This window comes from Sinohyriopsis cumingii, chromosome 2 (assembly GCF_028554795.1).
Source record: "Sinohyriopsis cumingii isolate HCF-2022 chromosome 2, ASM2855479v2, whole genome shotgun sequence".
NCBI lineage: Eukaryota > Metazoa > Mollusca > Bivalvia > Unionida > Unionidae > Sinohyriopsis > Sinohyriopsis cumingii.
In genome coordinates, this window is record NC_142962.1 from 85,295,141 (window position 1) to 85,319,244 (window position 24,104).

Sequence of the window (24,104 nt, forward strand, 5' to 3'; positions counted from 1 at the left end):
AATATTCCATAAACCAAATTCAAATACTCTATATATTAGGATGTTTGTCATACTTGGTAAAACATCTGGAATGAAAAGTCCACAGATTTTTGAACATCAAGCACAGTTTTTGGAGAATGATTTCTGTTGTTTTGAGCAAATGACAGAGTGCATACCATGCCAGTGTCTGTAGACAGTGGAACACATTCTTGTCAAGTTTGTTGACCTCCACCGCGTGAGACAGAAGTACTTTGATGCAAACTCAGTGTATGGTGATATATCACTCAAGAAAAACTTGATATTTTTGAAGAAATACAGTTTGCATAACAGATTTTGAGTACATGCTTTAACAATTTTTCATGCGTTACTTTTATATGTTATATTCATTTTTTAATTAGTTTGAACATCTTTACATTTTATTTTTTATTTTGTTATAATTCATGTTTACATTTATTTGGAAGAGTTTATTTTTGACAATTTTGTGCAATTTTTTATTTTTACAGTTTCAGAGTTTACCTCTGGTTGGATCTATATAGCCACAGTTGTGCTTAATTAACATTTAGCACTCACATATACATACATACATACATACATACATACATACATACATACATGCTTTGAATGATTTTGGCCTTTCTTTACATTTTTACAACAAAATGTTTATTCTGCTTTGCATAACCAGGGATATGCTGATGTACCCATTTTCCACATCCATACATACACACACACATACTGTATATACATACATACATGTATACATACATATTCTCACCAGGTAAAGTGTTGGAAATATCAAATTATGGCTCAACATTAATATCAAGGGTTAGTGTTTACAGTTTTACTTTCCCATTAAATCTAAAGTCAGGGAAGATGGTGGAATTAAACTAGATGCAAATTACTTTGTATTGCTGCAAGAGAGTGTGTGACATTAAAATTTGAATACTTTTATATCATTCTTAGAAGACTTGATGAGATGCACATTTCAGTTCCTATTTAAGGTCCAACATTATGGCTCAGAATTTTCCGTCACACTATCCACATTAGAACTCTAGAGCTCCTTTGAATTAAGGGATGAATCTTGGTATATGATCTTGTCATCATTAGCAGGTTTTTGTGTACCACTCTGAGGGTCCATTCTTTGAGCTCAATATCAAAGTGGTAATGTTTCCATTATATTTTCCTTTCTACTCTTTAATTTTAAAATCATTATAGATAAAGGGATAAAACATTCAATTACTAGATATCATCATTAAAAGGTGTGCAGTGTACCACATTGGGGCTCCAGTCTTCAAGGTCAAGATGCCAGTTAATTGGGTTGTAGTCACTTTATCCAGTTTATGACTTAACAGCTGTTAAAAAAAATAGAAACTTTATATACTTTCTTTTTTGTCAGTTGAAGATGTGTTGTTATCTACATTTGGGTTAGTATCCTTAAAGTCAAGGCCACAGGTCAATATTTTAAGATTACTTTTGTTTCTGCTTTATATCATAAAAGCTGTTTAAGGTTCAGGAATAAAATTTACATTTATGCTTCTCAATTTGATGGCATGTCATGTAACATTGTCATTGTTTTATCTTCAAAGTCAAGGTCACTGTTGGACCGTTTTACCCCTTTTCTGCACTTCTCTAATGCTGTTTGAGATAGGGCCATCAAACTTTGTTGCTTTTTATGTCTCCACAATTACATTGCAATGAATTAAAGATCACAGTACAGTTTCATTATTGTGAAATTTGTGTCCTCATTAAAAAAGGTGAGAAACAAACTTTACTGAATTTGCTTGTTTTCCTGCCAATGAAGGCATGAAGCAAGCTTTCACAGATCAGAATTTCTAATTTTCCCATAGATCTCTCACATGTCAATACAGCACCTAGTTTAAAGAAACTTATCAGTCACCAGCACTTCAGGTTTTATGCTTTCAGTTTGAAGATGGACTTAGTCCTAGTTCCTTTGAGGTTGGACTTGAATGCCCTGGTCACATTGGAAATTAATCTACGTTTTTTTAAAATCAAAAAGACACTTTTCCGTGGCAAGATTTGGAGTTACACCACACCTGAAATCAGAAAGAACATCATCAATAACATCAAGGAGGAGCAAGATAGCTCACCACCTGAAATGACTAGTCCAGTCCAGTCTGTAAGTACCAGATTTAACAGGCAAGGGAATAAGTTTTGTCAAATGACTACAACTTATGAAAATATTCTATAGAACTTTTGTAACCTGGTTCCTTGAAATTCTCATTTTTTGTTAAATGTAATTTTGATTGAAAGAAAATCCAGAACTTTTCTCTGCAGAAAACAATGATGAATAAAAAAATCTTAGCAGTTTGTCATATCTAAGCAAAATACTTGTGAATACTTTGTAGTTAAAAGCAAAATATTTGTACACAATTACTCTTTCTTATTCACACTGGAACTCTCATCATATACTTTAAGAGACCAATGATGTTTGTTGGACAAAATTTATTGTCATTGCTTATGTTTTTATACACCCTATTTATTTTATTTAACACTGTTTTCATATGCATTGTGTATAGATTAAAGCTTAATAGGGACTTAAATCATTAAGTTGTAAAATATCAAATGTTTCCTAATAAACCAGAATCCTATCTCTATCTCTCCACCCCCCAACAATAAATGCACACATGCATTGTATTTCTTCCATATTAGAGACATTTTACCTTTTATCTTTTATCTTGTAGTACTTCCTATAGCCATTATGGATTGAGGTGTGATTAGATGCTAATATATACTCTCATAAAATGCGTATCAGAGCTTCTAAAGCACCAGTATTTCCTGGACATGTCCAGTAGACAAGCTGAAATGAGCAGTTGTTAATATGAAATGTCAGAATTTTGATATACTTGTATGGTGCCCAAAATTACTGCATGCATTTGTTTGATTTTCCTAATTATTGAAACACCATATAGTCCAAATGCCTTAAACACCTAAAAGATCTAAGAGTAACATACTTATATATAGCATAGGCCCTAAATTGGAAATTAAAGTAAAGTAAAATTTGAAACTAATTCCATTGCTCTTTTGGTACATGAGGGAATAAATGTGTTAATGTGTCATTCAGTTATTTTGGTAGGCCTTCACAGTTCCATTGTCTTATGTTGTTTCTTTTAATTCTAGCTTTTTTTGAAAATCATTGAATATAAAAGAAAATTTGATGACCAAAATCTTGCATGGGATAACCAAAATCTTGCATGGGATAATTATGTATGGTGTCTTTTGTAAAATGCCTAGTTTTTCACATGAAAAATTCATATTAAATGCAGACCAAATTGCCAAACAAGAAGTATACTTGCCATTTTTTGCAATAAATCAGAAAGTGTAGATTATAAGAACAACAAAACAAGGAAATAGCAATTTGGTTCATATTTTCTGATTGTGTTATATGATATTCTGAAACATTGCCAAAAATTGCTTATTTGCATCTGTCTCTTCCTGTATGGTTTTGAGCCCTAGTTGGCAGAGTGTTCTAAGGTACTTGCCTTTATGGATCACTCACGCATCTTACCTCTGTCAAAGTCTCGGCTTAACCAACATTGGTGCATGAGAAAGATTGCCAGTAGCTTCCCACAAGCTGGTAGTTCCTTCCAAGGTCTTTCTGGTTTCTTCCTCCAGCAAATAAGCTGTGTACAACATATAGCCTATCATGTCCTGAAAAATGGCATTAAAGCCCACAAAACCAGACTAAAATCTATATGGTTCTCAGGACATCAACAAGCTATTGTTATTTCATGTGGCTTTATATTGCAAGCATACTTTGATACATCTTGGATAGAATGTTATTAATTTTCTCTTTGATAGTTTACCTCATTTATCATAGTTTTTTTTACAGCTCTGGTGGCCTAGTGGTTAGAGCATCCATCTTGGATGCAGGAGCTCATGGGTTCGATCCCCGGCCAAGTCATACCAAAGACATATAAAAATGGTGCTAACAGCTGCCTTGCATGGCACTCAGCATTAAGAGATTAGTGTTAGGACTGGTTGGTCTGGTGTCAGGATAATGTGACTGGGTAGGAGATGTCATGCTCCATGTCTGCGGCATGATGCCCCAGTGCTAGACATCACTATAAACTGCCACACTGCAGACATCATAGCGATATGACTGAAATATTGTTAAGGCTATGTTAAAAATCCAAATCACATACATATTTAGGATTTTCTCTTCTTCTTCATCCACCACTTTACACACATCCCTCCATGGCATAAATGTTTTCACATTATCTGTTTCAAAAATGTAAATTCTATTACTCTCCAGACATATCAGTGAAAACAATGGACATGAACTCATTTGTAAATAAAAGAAATGGGTGTATAGAAAGATAAGTAATGGCAATCATACCTTTTATCTATTTTATGTGTGTTAGTTTTTGTTAAAGCCACATAAGTGGTAAGGAAGACAGCAGTTACTTTTCCTATGCTGCTGACAGTATGACAGACTATCAACATTTAAGGTTTTATTAAATGATTTTCTGCAGTTCTTTGATAATGGGCTTTATATGCAGGCCCTGGTCTTGCTAATAATTGTTAATGCCACTCATCAATACATAATAAAAACCATCTTTAATTTTACCTTCCTGATGATGATACTTGTTTGCAAATGTGTACTTATTATGGAAGTCTTGTTGCCCCAGAATGGACGTGGTAAAAGATCAAGTCCTGGCAGACCACAGTGTGATGTGATGCAGCTGCCTAACAAGGATTACACAAACCCAACATTACAGATCTCTGTAGCTGCAGCTGATGACAAGAGCAGTGTTAAGCTCTTCCTTGATGTGGGAACTGTTCCAGGAGGACATGATTCTTTGCATGATTTTGAGCTAGGAGGACAGTCCACAGTTTTAGAAATGGTAATAACTTCCTCATGTTCCATTTTCAATATGGGATAAATTAAATCTAATTAAACATACATGACTTTATAATTATTTAAGTTAGCATATTTGCCACAGTAGGATCATGATCTTTATTTAAACATCCCATATTGTTCTTTCAGTTACTGATAAAAAGATTTTAAAATTTTTATATCAATTTAAGGATGCAGAAATTTCAACCCTGTACAAATTTCAAAGAGTTAAAGCCCCTGTTTTGGCTCAGACATTTCAGTGAAATACTGTTCTTTTTATGATAGCATAACAGAAATATTCATGATAAGGTTGAGGGAGTATAATGTAATGTGCTTTAATTGTTCTGAGCAGCAAAAGTTAGGGCATCTAGAGACTAAATCATATCCCTTTAAAGAATCTATAACACTGGTAATTTTATTTATGGGGAAGTTTGTGAGTGGTACACAGGCATTTAATTTTTCTTCATGAGCTAATGTAATAGTACATCATAATCAACTGCTGGAATTTTCAAGTTTGAGAGTCATACCCACTAAAAACAATTGCAAGTATGTATTTTTTATAATTGAAAGCACCCAAATTTAAATTTAAATTTGCTTTGCAGGTGCTACACCCAACAGGTGTGCCATTATACTTCACTGTCTATGCTGAAAACAGTCAGGGTGTGAGATCCAGTGTTTCTTGCAGTGTCTCTACATACGATGTCACCCTCCCAGGTGGTCGGTTCACTGCAGAATTTACCACCACCAGCAACCCTTCAACTCTCAAGGCCTCTGTAGTGGTTTATGAAGATTCCCCTTTAGACTATATACATGTGGGAGTTGGTTATGGCAAAAATATCTTTGGCACTCAACTTAAAGAATGGACAAAGGTTGACTTGAAGGAAAGGACTTCTGATATAAACACAGGTAATAAAAATAATATAATTCATTGTGTGCACTGGTGTGATATAGTGACATCCCTCCCAAGATTCAGTAGTTTTGGTTATAAATGAGGCTGTACGAAGTTAAAATTCCTGCCCACAAGATTCTGACCTGAAAATGTGATTCTAGTAACAATTCCACACTAGTACATATGATTGATTATATTAATCTTATTCCTTTGTATAATAATGTGTTTAAGTTTTCAATGTTGGATAGTCTGCGGTATGCTGCAAATGAATGGACATCCTCTGGATTTTAAGAAAGATGACGTTAATTTAAGACCATCATACCACTCTTTCGCACTCAAAATTAAATGTAAAACATGATGTAAATTATGTTAAATTCTGTGTGTAACATTATTGTTCTCCAGTTATTGTTTTATGTGCAACACATTTGCTGATCAGGCACATGTCTTTTGTAGCCTTGTCTTTTGTAGGAAGGCAATAAATCTGTCTTGTGTCATTACTGCCTATCATAAGAAAACCAATTAGAGATTAAGTACAAGTGGCTGTCACTCATGTGGGCATTCACAAAAGATTGCTATTGTATATTTTGAAAAGGAACCAAATAATTTTATCCATTGCCAACTTTTTATATGCTTGTTAAAAGATAAAGTATATATTATAATGTTGTCTTTCCATAGAAACAACAGACTTTACTTCAATCCATCTATTACACGGTAACAATAATTATATGCCACTTACTTTTAACAAGTTTTGCTGATATCTTTTACCTGGGGTAAGTAAAAAACTAATTATGTACCAAAAGGTCTGAGGTCATGATTACAGTGACAGAAAGGAGAAAAATTGTTGCTGTTCAATGACAGTTTAGTTCTACATTTTAGATCAGGACTAAAGATTGTAGATGGCTTTCACTTGGAGTAAGGTAAAAGCCGATTGATTTGAGGACCAAAATGATTAAAGGATCACTGTGGCTTAAGAATATAAAATTGTTCCAATACAAAAACTTCAATTCTCAATCATATACTTTCAAGTAAGTTTGTGGATGGTTTACACTCTAAGTAAGGATGAATCCTTTTTATTTTTTGTTCTAAATGGTGAAAAGTCAGGCTCACTGTGAATGAAAAATGGTTTTCACATCATCATTTTAGTTCTAAATTTTGTACCATGATGAGAGTGAAGATGCATATTGGGGTCAAAAGTTCAAGGTCAGGGTTATTGTGACTCAGAACATAAGAAGTTTGTACAGACACCTTTATTCTAATGTAAATTCCTGCATGTCTGCTAAGAAAATAATGGTTCTTGAACAGTATATTTAGTTTAGAACTGCATACATCAATTGAGACCTGTAAGTTTGTAATCTCCAGAGTCAATCATGCCCTACTAATGCCTATACAACTGACTTTATACACAGGTGGGCATACAATGTGCATTTCATTGATCTCTAATTTTTATTGGCTCATCTAGCCATATGGCCATGTGAGTTTCTGATATAGCCCTTTGTGCATAGTCCAGCATCTATCAACATTTGCTATTTTCTTGAAAGCCACCAGACCAGTTTTAACCAAAATTGGTGGAGAACATCCTAGGTTAAAGGCCTTTCAGATTTTTAACTCTTTTGATCACAGACCAGAAGATATATTACTGGATGTTTTTATATCCGTCATCATTAAGTCCTTTAGCAGAAGATTGTTATATTTATGCCTCCTAAACTACTTAGAGGATTATCATGAAACTTGATAAGAACATTTATCACATGGTCTAGTAGGTCCTGAATGAAAATGGTGCTGATCAGATGTCTAATCTGGCTGCCACAATAGCCATCATAAAAATCATTGCTGCTCCTCCTAAATGGATGGTCACATCAAAATGGGGTTTTAACTAAAACACTTCTTATGATGACTAGTTGGTCCTATATGAAAATGATGCTGATCTGACATTCAATATGGTTGTCATAGTGGCCATCTTGAAAGTCTTGTTATTGCTTCTCCTGAACAGAAAGTCATATCAACATGGTGTTTTCACCTGAAGACTTTTAATAATCTCTTTTAGGTCCCATATGAAAAGGTGCCAATCACATGTCCAGTCTTGGCTGTCTAGAAAATCATTTTGTTAGAGCGTCGGCCTCGGATGCAGGAGGTCGCAGGTTCTAACCCCGGCCAAGTCACACCAAAGACTTATAAAAATGGTACTAACAGCTGCCTTGCTTGGTGCTCAGCATAAGGAGATTAGTGTTAGGACTGGTTGGCCTGGTGTTAGGATAATATGACAGGGTGGGACAGCATGCTACATGTCTGCGGCATGATGCCCCAGTGCTAGACATCACTAAAAATGGCCATGCTGCAGGCATAGAAGCGATATAACTGAAAAATTGTAAGAACTACATTAAAAAAATCCAGTTCACACCCACACACTTTTTGTTTGCTAATTCCTATTTTTAGTTGATGGTCAAATCAACATGGAGATTTCACTAAAAGATTTATTATAGACCAGAAGAACTTATGAGATTATCTTTTGTTTATCATCCTTTTTCTATTGTCTTTTGTCTGTCCATCTATTTGCACAAGTTTGTTGCAGCTACTCATTCTGAACTACTTTGAAGATTGCCATGAAACTTTATGCACAAATTCATCCCATGGTCTTGTTGGTCCACAATGAACATGGTGCCACTTGGACATCCAATATGGCCACCACAATGGCTATCTTGAAAATCTTGGTATCACTACTCCTTGTGAATGAATGGCAATACCAACATGGGGTTTTCATAAAAAGACTTTTTATGATGCCTAGTTGGTCTTAAATGAAAATAGTGACAATCTGAAATCCAATATGGCCTCCACAATGGCCAGTCTTGTACAGACAACCAGGTCTCCAACCAGTAGATTTACAAATTTTGATCAGTAGGTTGGCTTCTAATCCAGTAGATTTTGTATTAGAATGTTTTTTTACATTCTTCAGCAGATTGAAAATAAAATAGGTGCATTTTTTGCCATAATAAGTATTCTTTTCAAAATATAACAAACCAACAACTTTTGAACAGAATGTGCAATTTAGATTCTGATGTTGCAGTAATAACTAATTTCTGTGCGTCAGTATGTTGCCAATTAATGACAAAGAAAGAGTTGTTTCCCTTCACAAGACCACTGCCTGGTGACCTCTGATGATATGCACAATGATTATTAACCTTCACACTTATCAGACTCTCAGTAGTTCTCTGATCCAGATCTCCCCCTGATTTACTTTGTATTTTGCAAAGAATGGAGAATGTCCTCAATTTCTCAGCATTAAAAAGTTGTGATGACAGGAAAATTATGCTCAGCCTGCAAAGAACTTCTAGCTTCAGTTTCCTGTTGCTGGGTTTGTAAGGATAATACTGCTCTGCAATACTCCAACAAGTTATGTTCACTCCATGGAGGAAGTTCCTGTCTTAGATTTAAGATGGATTTCTGGAGTTTCATCCTCAATGACTTCTTTCTTTTCATTGCTCAGATCCAAAAATCTGTTGGCATTTTTCACCACTGTAAATTTTATAAAAAATAAAGAATTATATTGGCTTTAAATAAAGAATTAAAAACACATGATGTATTTATGCTTTTATGAAACATTTTACCAACTTTAAACTTATTTATACTGCAATGTACTGTCAACTGATATATTTTAGGGATTAAACTTAATTATATGCATACCTTTGAAACACACAATGCAAACTCGGGACCTTTGATGCTCACCTGCCAACACTTAGAACTCTGATACCCATGCACTGTTGAACTTGAAATATTTCTTAGCTGGTGGTTTCTTAGCATTGGGAGAAAGTAAGCCTTTTATCATCTTGCCATGAAATGAACAAAAACCACAAGAGCTGCCCTTAAAATACTTTGAACAAGACAATCACAATTAAACATGACAAAATAAATCTATTTGCTTGTGTTCAGTCTCTCCATATTATCTCCCTTTCCAGCAGTGGTTGGATGATTCTCATTAAAAACGTATTTGGCCGTAAACTATCCTTATTCCAACGATAAGGTAATCAGTTACCATCCTCTGTACATATGTCAACTGTTCTTAAACAATTGATCTGCCAAGCATCATCACACTGGTTCATTGTGTTTGTGGAACATTTCCAGTCCCTATGAGAATGTTTCTGCCTGGTTTTTCTATTGTATTGATAGAACACATACAAATACTGCATTTGGATTGTTAATTTTTATTTTGTTATTTTTGTCATTTTCTAAAGTGGTAGATTTCAACTACACCACTCCCTCAATAACTCGAGCCCTAATAACTCACAAACCCATTTATAATGCAGGATCCCATTTTTTAAACCTGAAAATACCCAAAAAATTGATCCCTATTTGTTGAACTTGAAGAAAATCACTATCAAAATTGGTAACGAAAACTTTGATGTATCACTCGTTTTATCATCAAAAAAGGTAGATAGGACCTGGAACTTTTAATCAACATTATGAAATATCAAATTTAAAAAATGGTCATACAATTTTTTACATTTTATTTCTAAACGACATTCCTAGTACACTGCAATTAACGATATGTAAGGAAATTTTGATCAATGAAAATGTCACTTACGCAGAGTGGAGGCAGTACTTTAATAAATATATACAAATTAGATAAATTTTTTCTCAATTGAAATTTGTGTTCTAGTTCTATCGTTTAGTTCCTTTTAAGTGTAATCATCATAAATACAATGTGTCTTCTTGTAATTAAACTTAAAAGACATCAATCTACCATGATAACAGCTACATCAATGAGCGTTTCTCTGAGAACCTAATTAAGTGCTGACTGTTTTGATAACTGACTTGCAAAAGTATTTGTTTTATTGCTGCACTGAAATAAAAGCTGGACTCCATTGTATTATGATGTTAATTATGTCTTTTGAATAAAAAAAATAGAGGTGGAATGAAAGAAAAGTTAAAAGGCACAAAAATCCTACAAACTTAAAATCGGGTGGCCCCGGTCGTATGTCAGGTGAACTCACTTCATTTGATCAGTCAAACACTGTTATAAATGTTATTGTGTATGTAACATAAACTACTTTAAATTAACCAAATCTTTCTTAACTTTGATCAAAGATAACAAGGCAGCTAAGTAAAATGAATACTTCATAAAATAAAGAGCTTGATTTCAGAGATATGGACCATTGTGGGCAAGCGAGTTTCAGAGAATTCTTGAACTGGCTCTTTGAGATATCCTCAGGGATGATAAGAAATTTCATTATTACTTCCAATGAAATCATGACATCAATATTTTACTAATGGAACAATAGAAAAATTGAGTTTTGATGTAGACAATTATCTCACAAAAAAAATGTCGTGTGTTTTTGAAGAAGAAAAAAATCTTGTTTGGTGGTGTATCAACAGTTAGTCTAGTTTCCTGTTTATGTACTCCCGATTTGGCAGGATACTATTAAAAACCACTACGGGAACCAGACTCATCAAGAAAACAAAAAGCAGTGATGTAATACACAGATATTTCATGTACACATGATGGTTGTTGAAACCAGTTCGAATGATCTTTCATATGTTGGACATTTTGAAAATAAATGTTATTTATACAGAATAACAAACAACTTCATTAGAAAAAAGCAGATTATTAAAAATTATTATCGACATGATTGTAAAATGAGGATTTAGACATTAAACAGCCCAGTTCCTTAGCACCCCCCATAGTTTTCTTGATGTCAAAGCAATTTTTTTTTCATTTTAGGAGGTCCCTTGGTAACTCGCGCCTTGCTTATAGTGTGATCTATGTTTGTGGACCCCATTGTGTGCAAGTTATTGAGAGAAAAGTGTATCCAGCAGTTTGTGCATTAGACGGCCTTTCTAACAATATTTGTAGCCTACTACTGGTAGAATCACATGTATGGCTACCCATCCTAAACTCATTGGATGATTACCACAAAACTTGATGCACACATTCATCCTTTGGTCTAGTTGGTCCTAAATGAAACTGATGCCTCTCAGACATCCAATATGGCCACCACAATGACCATATTGAAAACCTTGTTGCAAATCTGACCGAATAAAAAGTCATACTTACATGAAGTATTCATCGAAAGACTTCCTATGCTGTCTAGTTGGTATTAAATAGAAATGGTACCAATCTGGTACAAAAAATGGCCACTGTGGTATCCAAAATGGAAAGTCATATCAGCATGGGGTTTCCATTAGAAGACTTCATTTGATGCCTTGCTGGTCCTAGTTGAAAATGATGTAGGTGGCATTGGCAATTAATTAAAAATCTTGTTATCCCAGAAGAATATCAGAATGGTTTCAGCATGTTGCAGTTAAAAGGAAAATTCTCTTGAATTGCTGGAAACTTTTCAGTCAGTACACTGTCCATCTCTATGAAGGACTCGTTTAAAATCCATTTTAAGTGTTCACATGTTCATACATACAATCATATATTCTTAACCAGTATTATAGCTTGTCTTTGCTAGCACCTCTCATTCACTTTGGTAAGGGTATGAGTAGAATTTCTAGTTATATTTTTGTGTCATTTATAGCATTATTGTCAACTATTTTTGTCAGATATTTTGAAAAACATTCTTCACAAATTTATGTGTGCATTTTCCATGTATTGGACATAAGTCTGTGCTATCTCCAGAAATAGTAAATCAGTCAGTGACATATTTGTTGGATACAAAGTTCTGATCAACTGTTTTAATGTCCATGGAACAGATAATGCACAAATTTAATGCTGCATTCACCTGCCAAGTATAAAAAATAAAAAATAAAAATATAATACACATCAAGTGAGGTCAAAAAGGTCCATATTTTGGATAGCTATGTTAAAACAAAGCATAAGAATAGTATTGACCAGAGAAGTCAGTGGCAGTTCATTGCAAAAGAAATTTATGCACCCCAAATCCAAATTTATACCGGCATTTTTCACATCTGAAGGTCATTTTTGATGCCATGTGATGCTCACAGTGCAAACACAAGCCCATTTCCTAGATGATAATTCTGTAAAACAATGTCTACAAAACAGGTTGATTCAATTGAAAATAGTTACCATCCAAGCCATTTTTGAGATATTGTACTTGCCCTGAACCCACATGACTGTTCACTTCTATGTGGGGGCCCTGAGTGGCCGAGTGGTCAAAAGCACTCTCCGTTATGAATCACTGCTATCTCACCTCTGTCTGCATGGGTTCGAGTCTAGGATTCGGCCAGTGTGGGTATGTGAGAAAGTTTGCAAACGTGGGTATGTGAGAAAGTTTGCCAGTAGCTTCTCATGGGTCGGTGGCTCTTCCCAGGGTTTTCTCAGGTTCTTCCTCCACCATTAATACTGGCCACCATGCATAGCCTATCGTGTGCTGAAAAATGGTGTTAAACTCCACAACAACAACAACTTCTGTGGGTGTGGGGCCTAGCTTATCTTTCTAGCTGACAATTGGTATTTCACTATCTACATATCTACATTAAAGAAACTATCCCATGCCACCTGACCTATGCATGCCTTGTGCCTAGACCAGCAGTGACAGAATTTAGAAACAGACCGAACTTTTGTACACGTTTTTATTATTTAAAAGAGATAATTCCATGAAAGGAATGAATGCATTGAGGATGAACAAAAGGAAAATGGTGTTCAAAAGTATTCCTGTTTGTGCTTGAAAAATACTATTGATCCTGATATCGATATATGTTTACAAGATGTTTTTTTATTTCTGCCTTTTGGGGCATACAGTATATTTAAACAATTATGTTGATGGTAGGAGTATGATGAAAGCTAAAGGCACAAAAGGACCTTCAGTTGCAGTTCTTTAACAAGGCTTAGAAATCTAGTATCTTTGCTTGCTAAGGTTCTGTTATGTTAGCCTATCTCAGTATTTCAGTGCTTAGCACTAGCAACATCTATTCGATTTCATGAGTTGACTCCCTTAGTATGTATTGCCAGCTAATAAATTGGGTGTAACAGTTGTACATCAGCTGAAAATGGTGAAGGCAGTTGACTTCAAAAGGATAATTTATAAGTTTACCATTGAAAGTCTGACTACACACCAGAAAGAAGCCATCACAAATATATTTGAGGGAAATTATGTATTTGTGCAAACATGGACTGGCAGTGAAGAATCACTTATTTATAAGTCCATTCCAGGTGTATGCTCCCCTTGTCTCAATAATGGAGGAACAGTGTTCACTTCATTGGCTCCCATTTATATAGATAAAAGAGCACATGGGCCATATTTGACAAACCTAGTTTTTGTCTTGTCTTCACCAGATGAAACACATATATCATGTTTTCCATTGCATCTCAAGCCTTTGTGACATTTTTTTTTAAAAGTGCTTTATAGGTCACATTACAGGGAGGGTACTTTATCATAGTTTGTAAGTGTAACATAGTGTTCAGTGGAAACCAGCCTTATTTTAATTATTCATTGAATATTCTTCTTGTTTTTAGGTGATGATCCCCTGAACCTGCAGACTCTGGAACATTTTACTGGATTAAAGAAAGGGAAACTGGTTGGCCCCATATATGATACTCTAATGAAGATCCCTACATCTGCAGACTGTGCCAGAAAGTGCCTGGATCTCTCTGAACTGCTATGTCTCAGTTTCAACTTTGACTATGGTACCACTGGACAGTGTGAACTTATGCAAGCCATAGAGGGACATGACCATAAGCTGGCAGAAGTAAATTGTATTCACTTTGTTAGCTGTCTTTCTTCTAAGTGCATATATGTATCTCAGTCCATCAAAGTCACTCTTGTTCCTTTGTTATAAGTAAATATTTGCTACTGTGGTGAAACTTAAAAATGTAACTGTATGTCTTTTTGTCTGTTTCCTTTTAGTTCTACAAGAGAGCTACTCAGAATGATCATTTTTGGCAAATTAAACAGCACTAGTAAATTTGACATGGAATAATCTTAACTTTATGTTTAGCTCACCCAGTCATAAGGTGAAGTGAGCTAAGAATATGGCCTGAATCCATTGTATTGATACATCATCAATCAACATTTGCTGATTTCATCTTCTCATAAACTACTGGCATACAGCTCTATCAAGTTTGTAGAAAATTATGCTTGTCAGTTGGTGGGTGTTCTTTTTAACACATTAGTGGCCACCATCACTAAAAATGGAACATCTTTAAATGATCTGTTTCTCAGGAAACATTTAACACATTAACCCTTGAGCCAAACAGCTAGGCCGTCCCCTACAGCATACTTGCAGAGATCACCTAGAGCAGTGTTAGCCTTACCAGTGCCTGTATCCCTGAGACTTGCTGACAGCACTTGGCTTGCAGATTTTTATAGAGAGAGCTACTTGCAGTAAATTTGTTATTACTTTATTAGTATTTGTTTAAATAAGCAGAAATTTGGCACAGCAGTTCTCAATAAAATTACATACATAATGGTATAAATTTCATGCTACATGCAGAAATAAAACTCATGCATAAAGGTGAAAACAAATGATGTATTTACCAATTTGCTTCTCTTGCCACGATTAATCCATAAAATCCATTATGAATTCACACAGAATTATTAACATCATCAACACATGAAATAATTCTATTTTATGTACACAGAAATTCCACTTGTCATCTCTCGTAAACTTAACATCCTGTGAATACTGTACACAGATGGGCATATTTTCCTTGCTCTTTACTTACCTTTCTTCCATAGAATTCTCACTGAAAATTTAAAAACTAATAAAAAACTTAACAAACCTTGAATTATGAACACTCATGCTAACAAAATTTATTTCCCAAACATTTATTTAATGATTCTTCAAAAGAAAAAAAAAACTTAAAAAAAATTAAATTCATTTGCATCAGGGTCTAAATCTGTTGTTGGCCCTGGTGTTGGTCCTGTGTATGGCCTCTTGTCAATGTGTGTATTATCATTTATGATCCATCGATCAGCTCTTCTTTCATTTTCTTCTTCTTCTCCATCCTCTTCAACATTCTCATTCTCATCACTACCACTGTTATCTCCAGTAGCTATTTTGATGTCACTATTAATCTTGTCTGATTAAAATCCTGAAAATTCTCCGTCAGAGTCTGTCAGGTAAAAGTCTGCTCCCAGTGGCTTATTCTCATCAATTTGTATCATTTTCAGATCTATATACTTTCACTATTTCTGCTGCTATCAAAGTCAAATTTGTTTCCCTTTGTTCAGCAATGTTCACTCTATCTATATAAGCTAAAGTTATATTGGTTAATCTGCCTACATAATTAGGAAATGGCTTCAAATCAACCAATGGTTTGTGCTGATTTAACTCATTGTGCAGGATACAAGCCTAGACAAATACAGCTACTCAAACTTGGCACCTGGGATACAAGCTAGGTAAACTCAGCCACCTTATTGAGGCACTTGGGAGATGAGGGAGGTAAAGTATGATGAGTTATCAAGGCAGCAGGGGTTAATATGTTAATAGAAAATTTAAAGAAATTTAACAGAATGGATCCTAGCATACAGTATCATAAATGCCTTTCATATTAATAAGATCCACCAATCAGTGTGACTGCCATTGTAAAATATTTGATAAGAATTTACTTTTGACTAGGAGCCTGGTTTAGTGTCTGACAGAATTAGTATAAAACTTGGTACATATTATTGTGATCATCTGAAGATGTGCATATTGATTAATCACAGTGCTCCTGCAATTTGTATGCACCCACCATACAGTGGAGAGTATTATGTGATGATGTTGTCCATCAGGTACCAATTTTATTTCAGCACAATAACTTGAGCTTATCCACTGACTGCAGTTGTTAAACTTTGTTGATGGCTTTCACTTAGGTTAAGGAAGAAACCTATTGATTTTGTGGTCAAAAGATCAGAGGTCAGGGTCACTGGGACTGTAAAATGAAAAATGTTCACAGACCTTGATCAGACTTTGTGGAATGCTTGCACTAGAGATCAGCAAGAAGACCCATGTATTTTACAGCAAAGGTCAAAGGTTAAGGTTTTTGTGACTGAAAGAAGACAAAATAGTCTAATAACATACCTGGACCAAACTTTGTTGATGGTCTGTGCTTGAGGTAAGCAAGAAATCTACTTACATTAGCATTAAAATGTCAAAGCTCAGGCTCACTAACTGAAGAGCAAAACATTTTCTGCTCCAAAATGTAATTTCATGACTATGTATCTTCAACAAAGAGTGTGGATAACTTACACTTTGGATAAAGAAAGAAGCCTGTCAGTTTTGAGGTAAAATGGTAAAAGTTGAAATCAGTGTGATAGAATGAAGAAAAATGGTTTCTGCATTATGATTTTAGTTCAACATCGCAGATCTGAATTCAGCCATGTGGATGGCTTGCACCTGGAATGATATAGAGGCCTGTTGATTTTATGGTCAGAAAGTCAAAGGTCAATGCCACTGGCTGAAGAATGAAAATTGTTTTCCTGCACAAAAAGTTAGTTATTATTGATCTGTGGTTAAAATATTTTAAGGTCAAGGTCACTGACTGAAAAAGGAATGCTTTTAGCTCAATAATATCAGTTCAAGAGCACTTTGACCAAAATGTGGAAAGCATACACTTAATGAAGAGAACTACAGATTTGGAGGTTGAAGCCAGGATCATTGTGACTTGAGGAAAAATGGTTTTGCAAAACAACTTTTTTTTCTTGAATATATTGCTAGATCAAATTCATGGATAGCTAAAGAAACCTGTATACATCTCTCCCTTGATAACTCATGCACAACGGGGTCCACAAACATAGACCGCACTATAAGCGAGGTGCGAGTTACAGAGGGACCTCCAAAAATGGAAAAAAAATTGCTTTGATATCAAGAAAACTGAGGGGGTAGTGGCGTTAGGGGACTGGGATGTTTATTGACTGAATCCTCATTTTACAATCATGTCGATAATAATTTTTAATAATGCGCTTTTTCTAATGAAGTTGTTCATTATTGTGTTTAAATAATATTTATTTTCAAAATGTCCAACATATGAAAGATCATTCCAACTGGTTTCAACAACCATCACATGTACTCAAAAAATCTGTATTACATCACTGCTTTTTGTTTTCTTGATGAGTATGGTTCCCGTAGTGGTGTTTAATATTATACTACCAAATCGGGAGGCCACAGAGCAGGGAACTAGACTAACTGTTGATACACCACCAAACAGGATTCCTTTTTTTCAAAAACACGCAACATTTATTTTGCGAGACAGTCATGTACATCGAAACTCAATTTTTGTACTGTTCAATTAGTACAATATTGATGTCATGATTTCACTGGAAATGAAACTTCTTATCATCCCTGAGGATATCTCAAAGTGCCAGTTAAAGAATTCTCTGAAACTCACTTGCCCACAATGGTCCATATCTGTGAAATCAAGCTCTTTATTTTATGAAGTATTAATTTCACTTGGCTGCCTTATCTTTGATCACAGTTATGAAAGAGATGGTTAATTTAAGGTAGTTTATGTTACATACACAATAACATTTATAAATGTTTGATTGATCAGATGATGGCCTGACATGTGGACCAGTCACTGTACTCAAAGTATTTTCAAAAGACTCCTGCTCATTTTTTTTAGTATAGACTCACCCCTTAATGGATTAAGGGTGATGATGCAGATTGGGTATATGTACTAAGAGGAAATTGCTCACTATTTCTCAAGTTTGCTGATTTGGTTTTACATATTAGCATGAATCAAGTATTTTCATGTTTTAGAAAAGACCCTGAATCTTGTTTTAACCTGCACCCCATTTACAGCAATTGAAGGGGATGATCAAATTTGCTATGATGTTTCACTAGTGTAAGCAGAAAGCAGTGAAAGTTTCATTATTGCAAGTTTCCATCAAAGTTTCCTTTCCACTTTATAACATTAGAGTCCTTAGAGATTAAGAAATGTAACATGGTATACTTATATATCATCACTAGAAGGTGTCACATATGACATTAGGGTCCTTGTTGTCAAAGTCAATGTCTGAGGTTAGTATTTTAAATTTCAGTGAAATTCTTATCTCTGTTCAATTTAATATGTTCTGTATAATATATACAGATCAAAGTTGATATACCTATATATCATAACAAGAACAGTGGATTCTATATTTTGGGTCCTATCTTTAAGATCATATCAGAAGTCATTATTTCAATATTTTCAAGTTTCTTTTCTTTCTGTTTTATACTTAAAAGCTTCTTGAGGTACAGGGTTAAGCCATAGAACACTTTTTTTTCTCAGTTTGATAACATTTCAGGTGTCATGCCCAAGGTTTTATCTTCAAGGTCAAGGATGTTTTTTTTTTTAAATGCCTTCTATTTGCCCACTGTTGTAGAATGATCAAATTTGTGGTTACCATTACTTTCCATATCTGCCCAGTAACAGTACAGCCTTGTCAAAGAGAACACATGCAGATTTATTATGGTCTTCCTTTGATGACTTCACTACAGCATGGGAGGAAACAAATGCACTGAATTTGCTTGTGTGATCAGCAATCTTCAAAGGCAGGGTTGTGTTAAGTGGCAAATACTGCAGACTGATTGTTTGGTTTTGTAGTTTCACTACATTGATATGTGTGACCTTTGCTTCTTATTTTCTTATTACCAATATGTGAATTAACCATTGTCAAATTTTTCTCATCTTTTCAGTATGGACTGTTTTACCACTTTGAGAGACTGGGTATTGGTCATGCCGTGGAGTTCAGCTATGGGCTAAACTTAGAGCACAACAAACTTTATTTCTTCAACTTGGACATGAAGAACACACTAGGCTACAGACACATCATTTCAACACAGGGAATCCTGGTTGATTTGACAACTCCAGAGCCAGGTACATCTGTTCACAATTTACTTTTCAGGCAATTTCAGTTCAGCTGCCAGGGCATGGGAGTGGAGAAATCTCACATTTTTTAAATGAATTTTCACATTGCCATGGCAGTGATATCAAGAAATTTTGCCAGAAAGTTCCAATTCACACAAATGTCCACAGCATATAATCTGGTTTTTATGTTACTTTAAAAGTGGGATAAGTAACTAGATAAAAAAAGCAAATAAAAAAAGGGAAAAACAAATCTATATTTGAATAAAAGTCATTGCTTGTAAATCCACATACTAAGAATAACACCAATACCTGTCACAGAGGGATTATTTAATTGCTTTCATTCCCTTGAACTATGTACGTGTGTGGCAGTTAAGTCTGTTTTCATCCTGTTGTCTTGGAAACAGATGTTTAGCTGTGATAATTGCCAGTTATGTGCAGTTATATGGTTACCAATTTCTTCAGAATATTCTGTCCCATTTCTCCAACAACCCTTTTTTTTCAGTAGATTTGGGAAAGTCCCCACTTTCAGCAAATTCCAGTCTTTTGAAACTGCAGTCACATTTGACAGTTGTATTTCACTGGCACAGCTTTGGTGGAGAAAAAGTAAACAAAAACAATAACATAGAAATTAAAGAGAAAGAAAAGATCAGTTCATAAGTTTAGTCAATCCAGCTACCTAAGCAGCCCCTGAGTTTCAGCTCAACAATTTCTTGACTTTATTAAATCTTACTTGCATTCTGGCCCATAGTTGTTCTTAAATCTTCAGAGTGGACATCTCAGTCTTGAAAGATGCCATGTTGTGAGTCTCAACTACTACAGAGAGGAATTTGCCAGGGAAAAAAATCTGTGTTGAGAGACATCTATAAAGCATGTATGCTGAATAAATTTTAGAGAATGGCTTGATCTTATCCTATAATATGCATGCATAAGGAATTCTGATGCTGGGATGTATGTTCTTAACTCATTGTCCACTGGAGATTCTTTCTTTTCACCTGAAATGCAGGTAGGAAACACGTTTGTGTGGGTTACTTCTGAATGCATCCAGACACATCTGGATTCTTCGATGCATAAAAGACATCTTTTTTAACCTTTGCACATCTATTTCCTGATGAACTAGCTGAAGTCTATCACTGGGCAGACTCTTCCATTGGCACAGGGCACTTGAAAAAGCATGGAGCAATATCCCAGAGAACTCTACACCACCCACTTGTCAAGTAATGAACAGATCTCCACCTGCAAAATGTGTAACTTCCAGATTGGATGGCATGTTCTCAGTCTGAGTTTTCTCTGTACTTGGAGTGATCAAGATAGGACCATTTGCTTAGTTAGGACTTTATGCTTTTATTTGTACCTCTCAATGATTTGTCTGATATTTTGGTTGCCACCATTTCCAGGTGGATTCTCCTCACTATCAAAAAGGTTTATCAGTCTTCTCTTTTATGAAAATTAAAGCCCATCAAGTTAGGACTTTTGTTACATTTTAAGCCTCCTAATTGAATCACTTGCCTTTCAATGGTATTATGAGACCCATCTTTAGGTGGTCCCACACTACCTTCTCTTCCTTTTGTTTTGCATCTGTTGCACACCAGAGCAAAGGCATGTTTTTCATTGGGTCTTATAGTGATACCACAGCTTGTGGCCAAACCTGCACCAGTCTACAGTAGTGAAAAATCCTACCAAAAGGGTAAGTGTGATTATTTTCTATAGTAGTGATGTGGCCATCAGCATCCCTAATAACTGTTAAATTATGCAACACAGTCGTAGCAGGTAATGTAATTTTGGAGGGTAAATCTAAGTTTAATTATGTGCAGCATACCTGATCCCATCTCACTCTGATGTCCTTTAGTCTCACTCCAGGTCAAAATAGGAAGATATTCCATATATTGGCTGTGACATAGACCTGAAACCATGTTTTTTTAAAAATATTTTATCTCAAATAACAATTATCAGAGGGAATAATTAGCAAGAACTGGGGGTTAGGAGTCTCAGAAAAGGAAAGCACTGGAAAAGTAGGAGCTAAGTATTACATAATTAAAGTTATTCTTATTCCCACAATAGTACTGATGCTACATTTTTAAAGGTTTACTTTAATTTATTTCATATCAAAGCCATTGTTTTACCAATGTGCCATTCAAGTCTACATACATACATACATACATACATACATACATACATACATACATACATACATACATTACATACATACATACATATCAGAATCATTAACATGCAGCAATGAGTTCAGATATGGGAATCTGCAGAATAACAATGACAATTAAATACAGTATTATCATGTAAAATTGATAATTAAGAATGTTGATATCAGTTTCAGATGAAAAATAAGTGATAAATTTACTTCTGCTTGTCTGTCAATATCTTGAGGATTCTATTTGTTCATAATTATGACTCCTATAAAATCCAAATAATTTAAAATGGAATCTATAGAATATTTTGACTTACAATACTTTCAGAAAAATTCAAATTGTTTTTGGGTCTATGAATTGGCATGAAATCCAGTGAAAATTTGGAATTGCACAATTTAGGCTGTATACAGATAAATGAATTCACACTGGATGGGTTAAGTTATATTTAATTTTTCAGGAGAAGGTTTGATTGCAAATGCTGCTGAAGACAGGTTGGAGACTATTTCCTGTTTAGATGGCATCCCAAATGACCGCAGAGACTGGGAAATACGTTGTGTTGGGGTGCACAGCTCAGTTCTCAATCATAGGTATTTGACTGTATTTGGTCGACTCATTTGCCTATTAAATTCTTGAAAAGGAAAAATGTTATTGTGAAAATTAAAAACACAGCTCAGCATCTTTGTTGAGTATCTGCTAAAGATTTCACTGTAATTTAGCAATAATTCAAAAAGTGTTTTTGTTTATTCATTAGGCTATCAAATAAACACTATAATAAAGTTTTCAAATATCTCTACATCTGGTTTGCACATTGTTTCTTTTCCAGACAATAAAGGTGTCACTGACTTAGCTTGAATCAAGGGTGCCTAGGTCTGGTTTGCACCTTATTTCTTTATCAGACAATCAATATGGTGTCACAGACCTAGCTTGTTTTGTCCTTATGTTATCCCAGTTGTTAAAACACTCTATGTCCACAAAGCACAGGACAGAAAAGGTGTGAAAGCCATTCTTCTGGACTTGCCAAATACAGATAATGGAAATTGTGTCCCAGGGCTTGTACCATAGACAGTATGTAACCCCACCACATGCTATTTAAACTACATTGTTGCATGGTGTCACCACATCATACCTTTTGAACAAAATATGCAAAACTTAGGCCTTAATTAAGAACAAAAACATATTAGCATGAAAAACAAACTTCTATTATACTCCTCCAAAAATATATTTTGGGACATTGTCAAATAAAACCTTCATCATCTGACTTTACCAGAAATGCATGTCACTTTGATGTTATGTTTTTTTATGTTGGTAAGTCTGCTTTTTGTCAGTTAATAATTAACTTCTGGAAACAATTGAGTACAGTAAAATACTGCTGCTGGATAAAATGCTGGTGAACATTTTTTATTGTAATAAAAGATTTTAAGTAAACAATTCATTTAAGAAGAGACCAGTTAATAATGGAAGGATCATACAAATACTAAAGTAGGAGCAAATCCAAAACTAAAAATTGTCTTTTTTCAGTACACTTATTACTTAGATATATGTCTTTTATATTTTTTATGGCATACTATATCTTTTTTCAGTGTATTTATATTAAATGTAATAAATATATTACCACCATGTTAATTTATACCAACAATTGTACATGCTTAAGATTACCACCACGTTAATTTATACCAACAATTGTACATGTTTAAGATTCTAGAACTCCCCCAGTACTGTTTAATCTTTACAAATCAAACTTAGTTCAGTTATAATCCTCTTTGTGTAGATTATGTAAATTTGTTTGAATTTTGATATCATCCCTAGGGAGGGTTAGAGCGAATTTGTATTTTAATAAAAACTGCACTTACCATGTATGCTTGTAACAAGTATGGACTAATAGAAAAAAAGATTTATTTATTTTCTGCACCTTTATTTGTTTTTGACTGCATTATGTTGAATAGAGGAGCATTTACACAAAAGACAACAGCTGTTAGGACCTTATGGCATCTGCTTCTCACCTTGTAATTTTATAAATGTCATCATTTATCAAATATTTCTTATGATATTTTGTTCAGTGCAGATGCCTTGTTTGGGTCAGTCCTGTGGGGTTTAATGCAATGACTGTCTAGTAATATTTTAGATGATTTTGATTGGCTTGAACAGAATACAGTGTAAATTGAACAGTAAGAGAAGACTCCTTCAGTTCATCTCAGTTGAGTTCATCTTCTGGTGCCTGTGGTTTGAATTCCGCATCATCATTATCTCCAGTGAATTGCATCAGGCCACAAATCAAATAAATTGCTACATAACTGTCAATGAGAAGTATTAACTATATGGTCCACTGACACAGACACCAGTAAATACAACATAAACAAAGACATGAGAATCTTGGATATCAATATTGTGTACACAGAAATAGGACTATCACACTATATCTGTGCTAATTACCTATCATTGGTCTTCTGGCACAATACATACTAGTTGCAGTGTTTATATAAAATATGTTTCATGAAATGTATGTAATAAAAG

The 24,104-nt window shown here is 34.6% G+C and overlaps 1 protein-coding gene across 1 annotated transcript in view; it reads left to right on the forward strand.

Annotated features, from left to right (window-relative positions):
- The window catches only part of LOC149805308 (uncharacterized), a 471,406-nt gene that overhangs the window by 229,620 nt on the left and 217,682 nt on the right, over positions 1-24,104 (forward strand). Inside the window, exons 63-68 of the mRNA XM_089934018.1 lie at positions 1,900-2,113; positions 4,626-4,841; positions 5,437-5,740; positions 14,134-14,366; positions 19,278-19,458; positions 22,051-22,180. Coding sequence (XP_089790144.1) covers positions 1,900-2,113; positions 4,626-4,841; positions 5,437-5,740; positions 14,134-14,366; positions 19,278-19,458; positions 22,051-22,180 — 1,278 coding nt within the window. The remainder of the gene's footprint in view (positions 1-1,899; positions 2,114-4,625; positions 4,842-5,436; positions 5,741-14,133; positions 14,367-19,277; positions 19,459-22,050; positions 22,181-24,104) is intronic.